Source organism: Ursus maritimus, unplaced genomic scaffold, assembly GCF_017311325.1.
Source record: "Ursus maritimus isolate PB19 unplaced genomic scaffold, ASM1731132v1 scaffold_16, whole genome shotgun sequence".
NCBI lineage: Eukaryota > Metazoa > Chordata > Mammalia > Carnivora > Ursidae > Ursus > Ursus maritimus.
The window spans coordinates 58211083-58231875 of NW_024424008.1; the positions used below are offsets into that span (position 1 = coordinate 58211083).

Sequence of the window (20793 nt, forward strand, 5' to 3'; positions counted from 1 at the left end):
TCCTTTGCGAAAGACACTGTCCATCCTCATAACCTTATTACCAAACTATCTCTAGCTTTGAAATTTAAATATTTCACAAATTTTCAAAAAAACACAAAACGTAATAATTTTATGTATTTTTTTACTTTTATCTGATATAAAATTCAAACTGTGGTTATGACATGGCCTATCTAACCTGATGAAGGAATGCATTAATCACTTTCAGGTCTGAAATAGTTTATCTTTTCCAGGCATGCTAACCTTAGGCTGCTATCATCGAGAAAGCTATATTCCTGATAGCTTTCATTATGGACTAAAATTCGAAATCTAAAAGAAGTGGGTTACTTTTCATGTTTGATTCCTCAGGCTAAGATTTACTATTTCACCACGAAGTGTATAAATATACTTATTCCACAAATTTAACTCTTAAAAACTAGTTAATAGTAGAACATCAACATTTTCTGGATAGGTGAAAGCTTTTATATTACATTTTTATTTTGCAAGAAAATAAATTATACAACTTAAAAAATAAAATCCAAAAATTAAGCAGTTCATCAAAATATTTCAGCCTACTGCATACAGAAACTGCTACCATTTAAAATTGTACAGCATTATCATCTCAGTATGTAGTGGCACACATTCAAAATCGTATATACCATACGAAGATAGAGTACAACTTAGGAACGCAAATTTGTTCAACACTCCAGACGACATATATAGTGTAGATGACAGGAAAGCTCTCATGTAATGTTGATTTCACAAACATGACCTCGGAAGAGTTTTATAAGATAGCATCCCAGTCATTTACATGAAAATAGAAAAACCGGCTTGAGTTTACGATAGCAAATCTTTCTGGAAAACTAGCAAATCTTTCACCCAAATTGAATTTTTAAAATTTGCCCCGTGAGCCGGGCTAATGACATCCTACTGAAAATAATGCAAAATACTTTGTAACTACTCCGGTCATATTTTGTATTAAATTCAATAAAAAGTAAAAACAAGAAAGCTAACAGTTCATTTTTGGAAACTGTAACATTTATGCACAAAATAAGAGTAAGAGACTTAAATAAACAGGTTGACAATGCAGGGACCTCTCCAATAAATGTAAAAATTGGAAGACTTCATAATTTACTTCGAGATCCTCATTAAATCATTGGAACACTAATGTCCTAATATTTATCTCATTGTAAGCATTACAATTGCTCCTTTTACTTTGTAAGTTTTGCTTCATGTCTACTTACTCTGGCAATGAGGACAACAGAGGTTAACATTTTCCAGATGGCTCCATCTTTATATTAGTGTTCACAGTTTAAATTAACCTGTGGTGCGTTCCATTGCCCTGCTCCTGGCAGCCGGGATTCTTCTCCCCTAACTATGTCAGTTCTCATCCCCGCTCAGACAGCACCACTTTTAAGCGCAGAGAGAAGGGACTTAAGAAAGGATACTAGCTGTGATTCTGTACCTTTCGCTAATTGCTGGTAAGGTTTTTATCAGATTCTTTTTTTTTTTTAATTAGCAAATCTATTGTCAAGACACATTTAAAGAAAACTTAATGGTATAGGCACCTGTCAACTAAATAAACACCAAAAAGTAGTTAAACTTTTGTATACATAACAACAACAAAAAGAAGATGAAAACTGTTAAGTCTACAGTATTTGCTGCTGTTCAACTTCCCAAAATACAATTAGGACATAATTAGCTATTAAAAAATTTATAAAATTTAATAGAAAACTTTGCTATGGATTTAGTTACCCACTTTTGCATTAAATTTTCCTTTATAAATCAAAACATCATGGCTCTCAATTCTTAAATTAAATGACCAAAAAGATAAGAAATTCCAAACATGTTCTGAGAACAATTATGGTTTAAAGCAACAAATCTGAAACTTTAAAAAATAACCTGTAATTCTTTCTTCCATTGTCTTCCCGTGGGCATTCTTATATGGGAGAAGCAAATATGCCTGATCCTGAACTTTTTGTTAAACGTAAGGGCCACAATTATTACAAATTATTATTTTTTAACTTCAAATGTATCCATCATCCACAGTCATCAATTTAGTTTAATTCTCCACAAGACACTCGGTCTAATAATGGACACATGCTGCCCCCAGAGTTAAATGTAAGATTTTAAATTAGAAACAAAATTCCAATTTCCTATGAGTTTCAGAACAGACATGTGACTATACCCAGTGACACCTTCGATGTTTTGAATTTGCTCTCCTTCCTTTCAGCACGCAGCTCACAACGTCTCCTGGGACTGGGGACAGATGCCACGGACCGCTCCTGAAAGCACTTTGCATAATACTGTCTAAGCATACACCTTTCAAAGCTCAGCATTCCACTTCCTACTATTTCCAAAATCATAGGTTTAAAGTATTACTTAGTATCAAACAAGATAGAAAAGTATTTGCGAAAACACTTGGAACGTGCAGCATAATGAATAAAAATCCACGTTGAGCCACTCTTTCCCAACAGGGAACACGATTTTCTCCGCCAAGTTGCCCGTGTCCTCAAGTCCTGAACTCCGCATTACTCTGGGTGTTCAGTTACCAGCAACCAGTAAGTTGCTGCTTTGGATTGACTGAAAGGAACAAGGTAAGTGTTGCCTTCTGAACATTTTAAAAACGTTTATTTTTAAAATATATAAATATATATGTACATATATTTGGCAAGTTTACTTCTCATATTAAGACTGCAACAATTTTGCTTATCTTATGCTTTTCAGGTCTTGTGTTGTCGTTCCTCTCCTCCCCCTAGGTAATGGACTACTCACTACTTTCTAAAACAGAATGTCTTCCTTTCCAGAAACCTGACGCTTTAAATCCCTAATCATGAGACTTTGAAATTCCAAAATATTTCTATGCTACAGATCAAGAGATCAGTTACATAACTGTATGAGAGTAGATTTCTGCCTTGTCTTTAATAAATTTGGATATAATAAATTTGGCATAATAAATATTAGGTATACAAACATTACGTGTGTTAGTGAACACACTTACTAGCTTTGTTTTGCTATTTTGACTCTGCAGGTGAAATGACCTATCTCCATACATTTTTTTAAACAATTGGAGCAACAAATTAATATAAGCTTCAGTTTTTCAAAACAAGTTCTCCAGCCATATAAGATTTTAAATCTCCCTATTTAACAACAAACAACTAAAGTAGCAGTCTCCTGCTTAAAGAAAGCCAACGTTTGTAAGTTGGAAAAATGTAATCTATTTTCAGATCACCATTAAGTCCAGTTACTATACTGAAGCGGGGCGTGAACAAATAGTGTTATACTATTAAATATTTATCTTCTCACCTACATCTGCCCTCCCCCAATGTTGTGTAGACCAGCTCCCTCCTTTGATCGAAAGAAACCAAGAGTGCTATTTCTAGTTTTAATTGCATTTTAAAAAACAAAACAGAACAGCATTATTCAGTGCACGAATATCTGAAGATCCTTCCTTGTGCAAGTACATTTTTGTAAGAGAGGGGGGAAAAAAAGGAAAAAAAAAAAAAAAAGCAACAAGAACCCCGCCCTCACCCTTCCCATTTCTTCTGGTGGATTTCAATCAAATTTACTTTTACAAGTTCATCATGGGCTCTTCATGAATGCAAGTTTCCCCACAAAACAGCATGCTGTGACAGAGTGTGCAACATGAAGGGAATGCCATCATGCTAACTAATGTGACTGGCAAAAGACAGTTGTTTCGTCAGGTAAGGCAGAGATTTTAATATTTATGTAATCAAAGTCCACATACACCTTCCTCCAGCACAAACTGTTACACTTCCTGCCCACGCACTCTGAACTCTGGGTCCTCGGTGCTGCCCATGATAGTCAAGGCTACGCCATGTATATGAAAGTGTTGATGTCGGACTCGTCTCTTCGGATGTATTTGTGCTCTATTAGCCACTCTATTTGCTCTTTTATCATTTTCTTTTGTGGCAAAAACATGTTTTTCAAAATTTCTACTAATTCAGTCTGCAGCTGAGCATTACTAATTTTCTTTCTCATCTTCATTATTTGTATGATAGCTTCCTAAAAGAAAAAGAAAAATGAAAGATCATTAGATTAAATTTTAAGTAAAACAACAAAACATGACTTTTTATGTATTTCATTCACTTTCCGACATCCACCCAAAAGACTAATCACCAGATTAATCTTGAGACCAGCAGCTTTTACTTAACAAATAAAATTCTTTTTTTCTCCCCACTCACTGTAAAAGAAAATCTGATTGTAAAGATTTTGAAAAATAAGAAAAAGCAAAATTACCCATAACCTCTCCACAGAAAACCACACCTAATGTTCTGGGATACTTCCTTCCATTATTTTTTTTCCATACTATGCACATTTTAAAAATTCTCTTACCTGTGAACATAATACATATATAACCTGGTATTGTGTTAATATCAATTAAGATACAACGAACCCCTTATCCACCCTTTTCCATCATAGGCAGAGTTATTTCTTTGTGTAGAAGCACATGCCAGCTGGTGTCTAGTTTTAAAAATCAGTAATTACTACTCTTTACATATTTATCAGAATAATAAATTATATTTGTTATAAATATTACCTTCAGTTTATTGAGTCAATGAAATATTCTGACTTCCTACAGGAGTAAGCACTGTTCACCTAAGTCAATTTTATTTTTTTAAAGATTTTATTTATTTGACAGAGAGAGAGCACAAGCAGGGTGAACAGGAAGGAGAAGCAGACTCCCTGCTGAGCAGAGAGCCTGATGCGGGGCTCAATTCCAGGACCCTGGGATCATCACCTGAGCTGAACGCAGACACTTAACCAACTGAGCCACCCAGACACCCCTCACCTAAGTCAATGTTATAAATATTTCCTTGATGATTTAATTACTATTAAGCTTGTAATAGGGATAATTAGAAAATCATTAAATATTCTTTTCTCTTTTGCTTTTCCCATACAAGCTCTATACTTACCAAACCAAAGGGATCTGTCTGCCTTGGTAGAGATTAGGATTTGTTAAAAAGGAAATGTGAAAACAGAAAATGAGAGGTAATACTGACTTTTCACATTCAAAGTGAAGTTTTGCTGCAAAGCGGTAACAGGCTTGGGGGCCAGGCACCATCCAGCAAGAGAAAAGACTCTTTCCCGGCAGAGACATGAGGATCCCTCCCCTGTCATGAGGAGGTCAGTGAAATCCTTCCATTCTCAATGTATCCAGATGCCAGGCTCTCGACAACAGGGGCTTACGTCAAGGATCCAGACAGAAAGGAAGGGGGAAAGCCTTCAGACACGCGGAGATCTCGGGAGCCAGGGAAGAAGACCGACGGTAAGTGACCCAAGCTTTGGCGGAAAGCGGCTGCGTTTGAGAAGTGACAAGGAAAACAGAGAGCACAGTGGGGGTGGGGAGCCTGGTCTGCACTCACTAGCCAGATGTCACAGGAAGAGGGGCATGACAGGGTGGGAAGAACACGTACTCCTGAACCTCCTTCAGTTCCCGCATGACGCAGATAGGGTGTAGAGCTAACAAAACCCCCACAGGCCTTTAGTGCCAGGCATGAGTAATCCCACAGCAGCAGGTGAGAGTGACAGAGTGCATGCAGGCCAAGGGGCCACACGGGAGACGGGGCAGAGTCTCAGAGAGCTGGAGAACTCCATAAGAAAGAGGACAGGCAGTCAGAGCAGGGAAGAGCCCATGTGGTCCTTACCAACTGGAAAAAGAATGGACCAGAGCCCATCTGCTACAGACATAAGCAGCAGACAGCAACAGAAAGTCAGGTTCCCGCAGCTGACAGATAAAGCACTGCACACAAAATGCAAGAACCCAGGACACTGTCACCAGGACATGACAATCCCTTCACTGTCCACTGTCACTACGAGGTCAAGTGAATTCCTCTCACCCTCGGTCCTTCCAGATGCCATCTGTGAAACAGCACAGAGTGGGGCTGGGTAGAGGAAGATCAGGGAGAAATGAGAAAGGCTACCTAAAGGGACAGCCCAGATTACTGGCAAAACCGAGGTTTTGCCAAACCAATAGAATCTATCTACCAGAAGCCATCAAGACATACAGACGTCTCTTTCGGCAGCTAAGAGAATGCCAGCAATATAATTTTTAAACTCAAGTAAAGTGAAAATTAGCTCTTCATTACAAACAGTTTGAATACCTACATGCTTTTAAAGAAAAATTAAAGATAAAAAACAGAAAATGAAATTTTTTCAAAATACAGACATTCGTCTTATACAAACCTGGGTTCTAAGTATTCTGAGCTGCACTATTCCTTCATTCTCTTCTTCTCTCATCCTTTCTGTAGTGAGCTGCAAGCGTCCAATCAAGTTGATTTTACCCCTTTTCTGAACTTTTGCATTTTTTCTGTAAAAAACATTGAAGCAAATATTTTACAGTTGAAGGCCTTCTGACATCATGTTACAGCAACAATGTCTGAGAAAAAAGATTTATAAATATTCTGAAGATTACTCTCCAGAACTGTTTAAAGAAAAAGTAACAAATAATCAACATACAGCTTTATTTAAAATGAATCATATGATTTCCCCAAAACACAACAAAAGCTGAGTTAATAATGTATGGGTGACAACAATTCCTTGTAATAACAGAGCTATGTAATTTATACTGCCATCAAAGTGCGTAGAGAGCTGGAGATACAGGGGCTGCTAATAACATTATCATCTAAATGGATCTTAGGGGGAAAAAGTCCTTTATGTGAATGAAGCTTCTTTGGAGTTGAATAGGATCTTTTTTTTTTTTTTTAAAGATTTTATTTATTTATTAGAGACAGCCAGCGAGAGAGGGAACACAAGCAGGGGGAGTGGGAGAGGAAGAAGCAGGCTCACAGTGGAGGAGCCTGATGTGGGGCTCGATCCCAGAACGCCAGGATCACGCCCTGAGCCGAGGGCAGACGCCCAACCGCTGTGCCACCCAGGCGCCCCACAGAGTTGAACAGGATCTTTAAAGATGAAAAGCAATGTAACCACAACCAAAATGTATCTTTGACAGATAAGAAGTAAGCATCCTCAGTTCATTACTGTGTTTAATAAACAATTAAATGGCATAGCCCCTGAGTGATGCTTTAAATAAAATATAAGGTACATAATTATTGCGCTAACAATAAAACTCCAAAATTCAAACAAGGTATTTTTATTTTACATCAATCAACATCAACCTTACATTAAACTGAACTCCTGGTTCACGGAGAAGAGGGTGCCTTCCGTAAAGTCTTTGGGTGAGTTGACTTGAGGTTCATACAATAAAACTTGCCGCTTGAGCTTTGGGAAAGCCACTAAAGACTATGAAGAATAAAAAGAAAACAGTTAACATCTATAAATGGTGTGGAATACTAAGATCAATTTTCCAACATGACTAGAAGAGGTGAGAACACATTATAAGCACAAAATAACAATTCAATTTTTATTTGGTACCTCGAAGAACATAACAATGTAAATGTATACTGAGAAAAGAACAAGGAGAAAGAGTCCCTTATGAGGAAGGAAGCAATAAATGATCTCTTTACAGTAAGACAAGAGACCAGAGGGACTGGTCACAGGGATCACAGCAAAACCAACCTACCAGTTACACACCAGCTAGTTCCCTCTAGACAATTATTATTCTGGAACTTTCAAGAGGTCTGCAGAGAAGGGGTAGAATGTAGCTATGAGCAGGAGACCAACAAGTACATTTTGCCGGCCCTCAAAAAGACCAAAGTTTTCTAATTCTTACATTTTTGGTCACCATAAAATCTTTGAACACATTCTCAGTATGAAATCTCTGGTCACACTCCTCACGGGTAATGTTTAAGCAAACTCAATCTTTTTTTTCTTTCTTTCTTGTCTTTCACCATCTTGGTAACTTGCTTATTTTCAATTTCTTTACCATGAATACCTCATTGGTGCATTAATACCTCATTAGTGTATTTTTTCTTGGTTGAAGATCATTTTCAGAGTGCTATGAATTAATAAATTTATTGTAAGCAAGCCATCAAATATTTCCCGCCTTGTGACTGGATACAACTTTAAAAACAAACATAAAACAAACCCATAAAGTCCTTCTAAGCTCAGCATCAGGGAGTTCAGTTGCAAGTTTTAGATTTTCAAAGCTGATTTTCTCTCTGGGTCTTTGGTTCCATGCAAACAACACAGCCAGCTGAAACGTCGTTACCTCCAAATCATACTGACCTACTTCATTCTTAAATGTTATCTATAACAGACAAAATAATACAGAGATGAGACTCTCTTCAGGATGATTACCATCTCTCTACCATATTCTCCCTTACATGAGATTAAACATGAGAAAGACTGCTAGCTGTCTTCCAATATTCATTCTTCCTTTCTTTCATGGTAATCAAAATTTTAGCAGACCTTAATGACTGCCCAGAATAAAGGCTCAAATCCCAGCTCTGCCTGGGGCAAAATGTGGTTATGTGACCATTTCTGCCCAATGAGATATGAGGGGAAATGATGGGGAAACTTCTAGAAGTTGCTCCTGAAGTAAGGTACACTCTCATCTTGCCCTTCCTGTTGGGCTGGAAGATGGCCACAGTGGGGATCATATTGGATCTGCAGACAAGAGCAATACCTGAAATGTGCTGATACAACCAGAAGCCCACATCCCTACAACTCCATGGACTGGATTCACTAGACCTGTCCAAACTTGCACACGTGAGACAAAGATCTCGCTTATTTAAGCAACTCTTATTTGGAGTCCTGGTACTTTCAGTCAAACCAATATCAGAACTAACACGCCCTCTACTTACAATTCCATTTGACATGAGATGATGCCAATGTAATTTTCTACCACTATGATTTTTTTTGTAGAATTCTTCTACTTCAGGTATCAAATCCTCCAGTTCCGTAGGAAGTGAGACAAACACTTTCTCAGAGCTCCTTGACCAGGCGCCAGCATTCAGAATTTTTATATTAACAGAATCAGCTATAGGCAAGAATATCAGAAAATATGAAATAAATAATCTTGAAAATGTATAAAATTAAAAAGAAATAAATATGTACATACTGGGTAAGCATTGGTGAAAAATAAACAAAACCCTAAAATTTTTGTTAAAAGTGTCATTTACAAAAAAAAAAGGATTAGTGGATGCCTGGCTGGCTCAGTTGGGTGAGCATGCGACTGTTGATCTTGGGGTCATGAGTTTGAACCCCACATTGGCTGTAGAGATTATTTAAAAATAAAAGTTAAATAAAAGGGGGGGGAACACGTGTGCCTGGGTGGCTCAGTCAGTTAAGCGTCTGCCTTCTGCTCAGGTCATGATCTCAGGGTGCTAGGATCGACCCCAGCGTTGGGCTCCCTGCTCAGGGGAGAGTCTTCTTCTTCCTCTGCCCTTGCCCCTACTCCTGCTCTCTCTTTCTCTCACTCTCTCAAGTAAATAAATAAAATCTTTTAAAAAAAGCGGGGGGGGGGGTGATGCCTGGGGGGCTCAGTCAGTTAAGCGTCCGACTCTTGGTCTCAGCTCAGGTCTTGATCTCAGGGTCATGGGTTCAAGCCCCCTGTTGGGTTCCATGCTGAGTGTGGAGCCTACTTAAAAATAAACAAACAAACAAATAAATAAAATCTTAAAATAAAAAAGAAATAAGTAAGTCTCTTCATGTGACTGGCTCTGAAACATGTAAACCTCAGGCAGTGAGTTGTGGCTATTTTGAAAAAATAAAGAATAGGGATGACTAGGTGGCAGAGTCCGCTGAGCATCCAACTCTTAGTTTCAGCTCAGGTCAAGATCTCGGGGTCATGAAAGTGAGCCCCGTGGTGGGCTCTGCGCTCAGCACAGAGTTGGCCTGAGAATCTCTCTCCCTTCCCTCTACCCTTCTTGCTCTATTCTCTCTCTGTCTCTCTCTCTCTCTCAAATAAATAAATCTTTAAAAAGTAAAAAATAATAAGAATACATACATACATAAAAATAAGGATTAGCAAATCTAAATTCTGTTAAATTCTGTTTTGCTGGATGTCTTCAAGGACTGTGGACTTTGTAACATCTTTGTATCTGTTATTGCTAGAGTTCATTTTTAATATACTGGAAAACAAAAATATTCTCTTTAAAAAGGTATATATATGTATATATATATATGTATACACACACACACACACACACACACACGTAATTATAAAATACCTGGTAAAGCCAATTTATTATTTTTGTGCATTTCCTTAAAAGCTTGGTTCAAATCTTCAGATACTTTTATATCCTGAAACATTCTAGCAAGCTTGTTTACATAATCTGCTGGCATACCAACTTCCTATGAAAGGCAAAGACAAAAGAGGTAATGAACAATAATATATAATCTGATATACTATTAGGAAAAACTTTGAATGGAAAACTAAGTCTTAGATGCTTTAATATAAAATCATTCCCCTCTTACTTATTAGAATACTTATTCTAATACCTATTAAATTTGATTCTTAGAAACTAAGCGAGAGTACAGGTCACCCAGGCTTTCTCTGCAAGGTTCCAATATACATGAATCAGTCACCACAGTATAGTTCAACAGCATCAGTCCCTCAACAAAGCAAGTCAACTCTCAGTTATCACCATACATTAAATGTGAGGAATGCATAAAGTACAAAATTTACTTCTCATCAGTGACCAATCACAACACTTTTTTTCAAAACCTGTTAGCCACCTGTTAATTCAGTTTACCCACAGAAAGCAAAGCATACAGGTTTGTTGCATCCTTGCCTTCCAGAGATAAATCCACTTGACATTTTATAAAAATGGATAATCAAGAGAGTTAAGTGGCCAATGATGATGATAAAAGCAGGCCACAGAAATAAAAATAAAGCTGGAAATGAAAATAATTTAATAGAACATAAATGGCATTCTAGAAGAGCTGACTGAGGTCAACCTGCCAATGCTGAAGACTCTAAATATACAGGCACAGGAACTTAAGGTAAACTATCAACTTAAGTGAGAAAGGAGTAGTAAGATAAAAAAAGAAAAAACAAGACGCCCCAGGAGAAGTGACACCAGCAAAAACTTTCACAACCCTGAGAGTGAAAAGCAACAGGCTGGAAGCTGACCCAAACTTGCAGCGAGTCTGACAACTCTCCACGGCACACGGAAGATGCTTGCGCCATATTCTAAGTCACACAAGAGGCCCAGGTGGTCAGACTACTCTTCATTTCCAGGACAGCTTTCCTGAGATACAGCTCATCTACCACAACATCACTCACTCTTTCAAGTGTACAGTTAGGTAGGTTGTCGTGTATTTAGGGGTCTCTGTGGGTTTGGCCACTGTGGACACTTTGTTTTGGTGGAAACATATACTACGTGGGCTTTTGTCACTGAATTCTTTCACTTAGCAGTGTTTTCGAAGTTCACTCATGTTGTAGTGTGTGTCAGTATTGCTTTTCTCGTGACTACTAAGTGTCACCCACTGTATGATTAAACCACATTTGGTTTATCCCTTCATCAGCTGATTGACATTTTGAGTTTTCACTTTGTGGCTCTTACTAATAATGCTGCTGTGAACTTCACAGACAAGGCTCTTGGGTAGTCACATGCTCTCATTTCTCTTGAGCGCAATTACGGAGAACTGCTGGGCTGACTCTGCGTCTAACTTCTAAGAAGAGCCGAACAGTTTCCCCCGTGGCTGCACTGACTGATGGTCTCATCAGCTGAGCATGGGATTCCAATTTCTCCTCTTCCTTGTCAACACTTATTGTTTTCTTTTGAATTTTAGCTACCACAGCAGGAGTGAAGAAGAGTGGGAGGAAAGGAGGAGGAAAGTAAAAAGTATCTCACTGTGGTTTTGATTTGCGTTTCCCTAACAACTAATGATGTCCAACGTCTTTGATACGTGCACTGGCCATGTATCTTCTGGGAAGAAATGTCTATTTTAATTCTTTGCCCATTTGTAACTCAGCTGTCTTTTTACTGTGGAGTTTTAAGAGTTCTTTGTGTATTCCAGATACAATATTGGACATATGAATTGTAAATATTTTCCTAACTAATCTTAGGTTTTTACAAAGAAATAGCACTTTAGTTCTAAAAGTTTCTTATGTTTTAAATTATAGTGTACTAAATACATGCTCATTTTATAATTTTTTTCCTATGTAAGAGAGAGTTTTTAATGTTTTAACAGAAATTTCTCAGACTTACAAAACAATAATTTTTCCCACTGATTAACAGTAACATCATTTTGCACACTGTCAGTTTTACTCTCCCATAGTATCATGCAGGGCAGGGCAATCTATAAATGTGTATTGTGAAATATATATATAAGTGAAAGATACATATAAAATATATATAACTATAATATATAATCTTATATAATATAATCATATTATGTATCTTAACACCATATATATAAGTAAAAGCCATTCATTTTAATATAACTCAAATTCCATTTAAGTGAACTGACAGGAACAGACTTAAAATACTTTGATATGAGAATTTAATCATACTTAAATTAGCATTGTTTACCCTAAATAAGCCATCATCTTTTACATATTGGTTCTCTTAGCTATATAAAAGTCTTTATTTACAAACATCCCTACAGTTAAGCATTTAGTACTGAAAACACCTTAAAAATTCAATGATTTGTCCCATAACCCATTTAATAAGGTCAACTCAAATGAAAGTGGAAATACAAAACTGCAAAACATCAGAAGCAAACCAAGAGCAAAAGTGTTTCACTAAAAGTCTTTATTAAGAAAATATACTTCAGCAGGGAGACGAATCATGAAAGACTATGGACTCCGGGAAACAAACTGAGGGCTTCAGAAGGGAGGGGCGTGGGGGGTGGGTTAGCCCAGTGATGGGTAGTAAGGAGGGCACGTATTGCATGGAGCACTGGGTGTTATACGCAAATAATGAATCACGGAACATTGCATCAAAAACTAATGATGTACTGTATGGTGACTAACATAACAGAACAAACAAACAAATAAATAAGTAAAATTCCCTATCCTAAAAAAAAAAAGAAGAAGAATATATGCTTTATTAGATATCATTTTCTTTTATATAACTGATGCCATGCTCTTGTAAAACATCCCCTACTTCTTTTGCACTAATATCACCAAAATGTATTACTTAAGCACACAGAAGAACCATGTGCTATATTAAAAAAAAAAAAAAAATTTAAAATTTACTTACTCTTAGCCACTCTACCATATTCTCTTCAATTTCACTATCAGCAGAGATGTCTAATATAAGACGTCGTGTCAAATGAGCTTTGTGGTATCTCATAAAAACATCTTTATTTTGTACGTATTTAAGTACCAATAGCTGTACAGAAAACAAAGTTACTTTCAATTCACGTATATTCTTAGCCAACTCTCTGAGACCTTTCCATACCCCCAATGTCAAAATCCAGAAATTCACATAAGTATATATAGATAGAAGCCTACTGAACCACCCATCTCTGAAAAATGACCAGTCCCAATACCCTACTTTACCACTTCAAAAGCTAGCAAATTTGAAATTGTAATCACATAACCTTTTAGTTCCTATAAACATCAATTTTTTAGATTTAATAAATAATGTAATAAAAGTTTACATGAAAATTAAGGGTTCTTCCCCAAATTTCTCTTCTATATAGCCTTTTCACTTTGATCTTACACTAATCTTCTAAGTCTTTTTGTCTATATTTTCTATCTTTATTTTTTTTCTTCTTTGTATTCCTGGGCTTATAGCAAATTATACTAACAACCAGGAGGCAAAAATGAAAGCAACTAACTCTTACCTACATTCGCTCATTTCTAGTTATCTATTTTGAGCTCTCACAAAAAGAAAGAAGTGACAAACTCCCGGTCTCTCTACTGTCATTCCAAACACCACCAGCTCCATTTTCCCTTTGTCTTTTAATAGGAGCTAGCATTGAATTCCTTCAAAACAATCAAGAAAGGGGAAGAATTAAATACTATTTCCCTTTTTTAGAAACTACAGAATAAAAATTTCCAGGAAGAGAAATAGCTGCCCTACAGAGATCTTACACTGTAAAATTTCACATTAGCTGCTATCACGCAAAGTCTTATAAGCACAACACAAACTCAAAGTAAAGTAATTAAATTTTTTGAAATTAAAAAAAATAGGTACCACTTCTTTAAGCTTTGCTTCAATCTCTTCAGAGGTTAGTTTTTTGCTTAATGGTGTTTTTCTTAGCAACATGTCACAGTAATTGGCAAGCAGCTCAGGGCATTTTGATTCAGGCTGAGTTTTTAATCCCACCCTAAAAAACAAATTAAAAGCAGCTGATGAAAAGTGAATGATATCTGCAATTATTTTTTCTAAAGCCAATTTTTCACAAATTTCTTATGTTGTATAAACCCAGTGATCAGCACTGAGACTAGGATGAGCAAGACAACGAGGGTGCATAATTTAAAGAGGCAATTACTCTCAGTTCCCACAGGTGCACTTGCAGAATGCTGGGAGGAGACCTACATACTTTGCACCCTGGGTGCTGCCCTGCCCCCACCCCCCATCGAGTGGTGACCTTGTCAGTGATCTTTAAAAATTTTTACTCAGGTACTAAAACTTGCTAAATACTTTTGAAAAAATTGTATAAATCCTTGCATATTTATAAGTTAACATTTAGAACTTTTCATTATTATGTAAAGAAAAAACTGTTCTTTGGAAAGTATCCAACGTAACCTAAATTCCAGTTATGTGATACCTACCATTACCCATTTTAGAAAACTAAACAAACTTTCCTTAAACAATGAAGAACTTGGATCTCTATTTTACTTTGCTAACAAAATTTAGAAACCAATGTACTGTATTTTTATGCTTAGAAGTCCTGAATTTATTCATCTGGCATTTATTCTTTATCCAGCTTCTCTAAATTATAAATGTAAATAAATTAAAGTTCAACATTTTAAAATTTGTTTATATAAAATTCAAGTGTTATTCTTCGCAGAATTGAGTTATTCAAATTATTTTCAGTACACAACTTACCAAAAACAACATAATTATGTCGTGTCTGTGTGTATAACACATTTGCAAAATCTTCGTGAGGTAGATGAAATTTTTCCCTCCTACTTAACGAATCCAGAAATTACAATCAATTTTATTTCTACTTTTTATTTTTATAACTGTACGTCTATCCTGAAAAATCTTATTCACATAAGTAAGTACATGGGACTGGAAGAAGTTTTTCTGATGTTATGCCACTCGTTGAGAACCTCCTGAGTTATGTGCTTAAAAAATACATACAGATCTAACAAAAAGGTTATTTTTAGTAATGCATCAAATAAGCCATCAATTGTGTGGAAGCCAAGAACTGGAAACCATGTAACTTGCAAAAGGATCTGACACTGAGTTAATTCATTTTCTGTACATCAATCCCAATATTTCAAGATATTCCTTTCTTTTTAAAAAAAAAGATTTTATTTATTTCAGAGAGAGGGAGAGAGAGCAAGCACATGCAAGCACGGGGGCGGGGCGGGAGAGGAGGAGCAGAGGGAGAGGGAGAAGCAGACTTGCCACTGAGCAGGGAGCCCAACACAAGACCCTATCCCAGGATCTTGGGATCATGACCTCAGCTGAACGCAGATGCTTAACCGACTGAGCCACCCAGGCACCCTAAAATATTCCTTTCTTATGAAACTTGGAGGCTTTTCATGTTTCAAGGCAACACACCACAGTAAGAACAGAGAGATGTACGCCTTTCTTCGTAAAGCAGAGAAGATTTACTGTGGGAAGAAGTGGAGAGGACAAATTGTAGCAACACTCCCACCAGAGGGCTCCAGTGTAGAGGAGAGCAGATGTCCACACCGGCGGACTCCAGGAAGGTTTTCCTACAACCAGAAGACCACTAACTTACTTCCCAAGAATCCCTCTATTTCTTCCCATTTATTCACAGTGACAATGCCTAGCTTCTGCGTGAACTGCTGCCCTAACTGCAGTGGTCTACCTGTCTCCCTTCCTCCCATTCGCCTGCTGAGAAGACAGCGGTCAGCCTTTCAGTGTTGTCTCTGTGAAGGCAGTGTCGTTTCCCCTCTGGTGGCTGTTTTAGAACTTGTTTGTTTTCAGTTTTTAGCTGTTTCACTATGACATACTTAGGAATGGTTTAATTTGTATTTATTCTGCTTGGGACTCAAAGAGATGCATGAATGTAAGAGCTGGCATCTTATATCCATTTTGGAAATTTCTGGTCAATAGCTCTTCAAATATTGCTTATGTCCCCCTTTTCTGTTCTCTATAATTCCAATTACACGTTGCTATAGATATTTTACCTTTTCTCAGGTAACAATTTCCACCTATTTGTCCATTAATATGTATTCTTTATTACTCCTGTTCTATTTAAACTTAGTATTACTAAGATATAATTCACATACCATGCAGCTCATCCATTTGAAGTGCGCGATTCAGTGTTTTTTAAGTATATCTACAAACTAGTGCAACTATCATCAAAATGAAATTTCAAAACATTTTCATTATCCCCAAAAGAAAGCCCATACTCATTAGCAGTCAAATGTCATTCTCCAGCTCTCTCTCCCTCCCAGCCCCTGGCTACAAGTCATCTACCTTCTGTCTTTATGGATTTCCTTATTCTGAACATCTCAATAAAGGGAACCATACGATATGTGGTCTTTTGTGACTGACTTATTTTACTTAGCATAACGTTCTTAAGATTCATCCTTGTAACATATACTAGTAGTTCATTTCTTAAAAAATATTTACCTTTTTTATTGTGGTAAAAAGATTTACCATTTTAACCATTTTTAAGTTTACAATTCAGGAGCATTAAGTACATTCACAATGTTCTACAAATATGACCACTATCTGTGTGCAGAACCTTTTCACTGTCCTAAACAGAAACCCTACACCCACTAAACAGTAACTTCCTACTCCCCCCAGCCCCAGGCTCTGTTAATGTCTATTTTATTTTTTATATCCGTGCATTTGCCTATCCTAGATACCTCATATAAGTGGAATGATAGAAAATGTGTCCTTCTATATGTCGTTGATTTCCCTTAGCATATTCTCAGTGTTTCATTCATGTTGTAGCGTGTGTCAGAATTTCATTCCGTTTTATGGTTGGATAATATTGCATTCCATGGCTATACCACATTTTGCTTACCCATTCATCAGACAATGGGCATTTGGGTTGTTTCCTTTTGGGGAAGGCTATTAAGAAAATTGCTGCTACAAACATCCATGTACAAACTTTTGAGAGGGTGTACGTTTTTCTTCTCTTGGGTATATACCCAGTAGTGGGATTGCTGGGTTATACAGTTAATTCTATATTTAACTTCTCGAGGAACTATCAAATTATTTCCAAAGTAGCTACATATATGAACCATATATGAATCCAATCTCCCCACATCCTCACCAACACTTGTTACTGTCTTCTCAATTTTAGCCATTCCAGTGGGTGTGAGTGGTGTATCAGTGTGTTTAAGCTATTGATCTTAATTATTTTAAAGTCCTTAATGCTAACTCCAGCACGGGGATCATCTAAGAGTCTGTTTCTAAAAAGGTTTTTCTCTTAATTGATCCTAAGTATCTCTGCCTTCACAAGCCTGGGAATGTCATACTGAATACTGGGCACTAATACAAAAGCATCACAGAGGCACCCGATGATGTCATCTTCCAGTAAGAGTGGGTTCACACTCTGTTCTGCTATGGAAGAGGCTAATCACTGTGCTCCAATCAGGGACTGGGCTGCCGTTTTGTTAAGAAACAGTCTACCTCTGGTAGAATCAGCCATTTTTCACAGAGCCCTAATTTCTTTCAGCAGATGATAATATTTAGCGGACTAGATCTGTCCTAGTTGTGTTCACTGCTTTTGGGGTGTCACTGCTGCTAGGCCCTCTCCATGGACAAACATAGAGATACACATACTCATTTACAACTACAGTGTCTGGCCTTGTTTCCTTGTGGATGTATTCCTCATCCTAATGAGGTTCTAACGTAAGTCCGACAACTCAGAATGAACACACCTGACCACAACTAAAACAAGGTTACGTAAGAAATCTGAAGAGGCTGAACTTGGGATCAACATCAGCCCATCAAGAAAACCCCAAGGCCAGATGGTTTTACTTATGAATTCTATCAAAAACATAAGGAAGAAGTAATACCAATTACATGAATTCTTTCAGAACATACAAAAAGAGGAAATAACTCTCAATCCTTCTTACAAAGCCAGCATAATCCTCATACCAGAAAATGACAGACATGACAAAAATGAAAATTATACAGGGCACAAAGACCAGAAAAGAAAGAGGTAAAATCCTTCATGAATATAGATGAAAAAAAAAAATATCTAACCAACATTATTAGTGAACTGAATGCATGACTATATAAAAAGAATAATATACATCATAACCAAGTAGAGTTTATCCTAGCAATTCAACCTTGGTTAATTGTTTTTTTAAAAAACCAATGCATTCACCACATCAGAAGAATATGGAGGAAAAACCTATGCTCATTTCAACACAGAAAAAGCATTTAATAAAAGTCAATACCCATTCATTATCAAAACTTTTAACAAGCTAGGAATAAAAAGCAATCTAATTAAGGGCATATATGAAAAACCCTCAGCTAACTCTGTACTTAGTGATAAAATACTGAAGGTTCCCCCCAAGCTTGACAAAAAGGACAGGGATGCCCACTCTAACTACTTCTATTCAACACTTCCTTATGACCCTTACCAGTGTAGCAAGGCAAGAAAAAGAAACAAGTAGTATAAAGATCAAATAAAACTGTCTGTAGTCACAGACTACATGATTATTTACATAGAAAACTCTTAAGAAATCTATAAAACAACTACTAGAACTAACAGCTTTGACAAGGTAACAGGATATAAAATCAATATACAAAAATCAACTGTATTTCTATATACTAACAAAATACTAGAACATCAAAAGTGTTCATGGAAAAAAAAGAACAAAATTAAACTACTCTATTGACTACAGAACTGTATTAATTAGGACTATGCAGTAACAGCCAAAGGACACCCAAATAAATCAATGGAATAAAACAGAGAGCCCAGAAATACACACATAGTTTTAAGTCACTTGGTTTTTGACAAAAGGTACCGAAGCAATGCAGGGGGGATGGAAAGCATTTCCAGCAAATGGTGATGAAACCACTTGCTACCCATATGGAAAAGAAAAAAAATCATTAAATTTAATCCCCTACTTACATTATAAATAATCATTAATTTAAGATGGATGTTAGAACTAAATGTGAAAGCTAAAATTATAAAGCTTCTAGAAGAAACAAAAAAGATTATGTCATAGGGGTAGAAACAGACAAAGGTTTTCTAGACAAAACATAAAAAAGCAAAAACCATAAAAGAAAAGCATGTATCTCTCAAAGAATCTACATACAGAATATCTAAGAATGTCTACAGCTCCCTAATACAAAGGAATAATGCAATGGAAAAAAAAAAGTGGAAAAAATGGAACAGATACTTTATAAAGTAAAATATAAGAAGGCCAAATAGTACAAGAAAAAGTGCTCAACAGCAACAGTCATAAGGGAAATGGAATTATAACCATAATGAGATAATCACTACGCACATCCAGAATGACTAAAGTTAAAATGACAACACTAAATGTTGGTGAAAATGAGGATCAACTGGTACTCCCTTATTTTACTGGTAGAGGGTAAAGCGGTACAAACACTTGGGAAAACAAACCACTGATTTGCAAAAACATGGGTGAATCTCAGAAACACTATGCTGCACTGAAAGAAACTTGACAAAGTACATATTGTATGATTCCATTTATATAAAGTCCTAGATCAGGCAAAAGTAATCTATGTTGAAATAACCAGAACAACGGCTGCCTCGGGAAGGAAGCAGGGGGAGCGCTGACGGAATGGGCATGAGGTAATTCTCAAGGATGATGAACACATGGTACATCTTAAAAGGGGTGTAGGCGCATTTGCCAAATCTCACAAAATTATACACTTAGGACTTATGCATATGTCAGCGTGTAAATTTTACCTGAAAACATAAACCAACACTAAAGTCAATTAATGACTGCGTGCTGAAGTGTTCAGGAAATAAAAGTTACTGGTGCCTGAAACAACTTTCTTTTTTTAAGATTTTCTTTATTTACTTGAGCAAGAGGGGGAGAGAGCCCACAAGTGTGCACACGAGCACGTGGGGGGGGGGGGCACAGAGGGAGAGGGAGAAGCAGACTCCCCCACTGAACAAGGGGCCCGGCATAGGGGTCCACCCCACGATCCTGAGATCATGACCTCAGCCGAAGGCAGATGCTTAACTGACAGCTACCCAGGCGTCCCCTGAAACGTCTTTTGAAATCCATTTAAAAAGCTGACTGATGGATGGGTAAAAAGATACATATTTGATAAAGCAACAGAGTGACAAAAATTTGAAAATTTTAAAAAATGCTAGGAGCAGGGGTGAATAAGGAAGTCTTTTCCAGACTTCCATATGAAAAGGTTCTGAAGACACAACGTTTACGTATTTCATACATTTCACAATGTATAAAGAAAACAAGACAAATGCCTCTTAAACTATGCCAGGTACTATAACACTGTATGACCCAGGTATCTTCCACTGTAATATCATTCAACTTATACAGCTAAAAAAGACAAAATGAAAACGATTAAAATAAAGAATTCTAAACAATTACTTTTCGTTCTTAAGAAAGGTACTTTTCAAGTATTTTAGCGTTATATATAAATTTTGTTTAAAATAGCAATTCTAGGTGCTCAGTCGGTTGCAGCCGACTCTCGGTTTCAGCTCAGATCATGATCTCAGGGCTGTGGGACTGAGCCCCTGACCAGTTCTGCACTCAGTGGGGAGTCAGCTTGGGATTCTCTCTCTCCCTCTGCCCCTCCCTCCTCCATGTGCTCTGTAAAATAAATCATAAATAAATAAACAGCAGTTCTTGGGGCACCTGGGTGGTTCAGTCAG

The 20793-nt window shown here is 36.9% G+C and overlaps 1 protein-coding gene across 1 annotated transcript in view; it reads right to left on the reverse strand.

Moving 5' to 3' along the window:
- Window positions 1-451: 451 nt before the first annotated feature.
- The window catches only part of CUL5 (cullin 5), an 88115-nt gene continuing 67773 nt past the window's right edge, over window positions 452-20793 (reverse strand). The window contains exons 12-19 of the mRNA XM_040631260.1: window positions 13995-14127; window positions 13053-13184; window positions 10071-10194; window positions 8703-8878; window positions 7985-8146; window positions 7121-7239; window positions 6184-6307; window positions 452-4002 (exon numbers count right to left, since the gene is read on the reverse strand). Of these exons, the coding sequence (XP_040487194.1) occupies window positions 3808-4002; window positions 6184-6307; window positions 7121-7239; window positions 7985-8146; window positions 8703-8878; window positions 10071-10194; window positions 13053-13184; window positions 13995-14127 (1165 nt within the window). The 3' untranslated portion in view covers window positions 452-3807. The remainder of the gene's footprint in view (window positions 4003-6183; window positions 6308-7120; window positions 7240-7984; window positions 8147-8702; window positions 8879-10070; window positions 10195-13052; window positions 13185-13994; window positions 14128-20793) is intronic.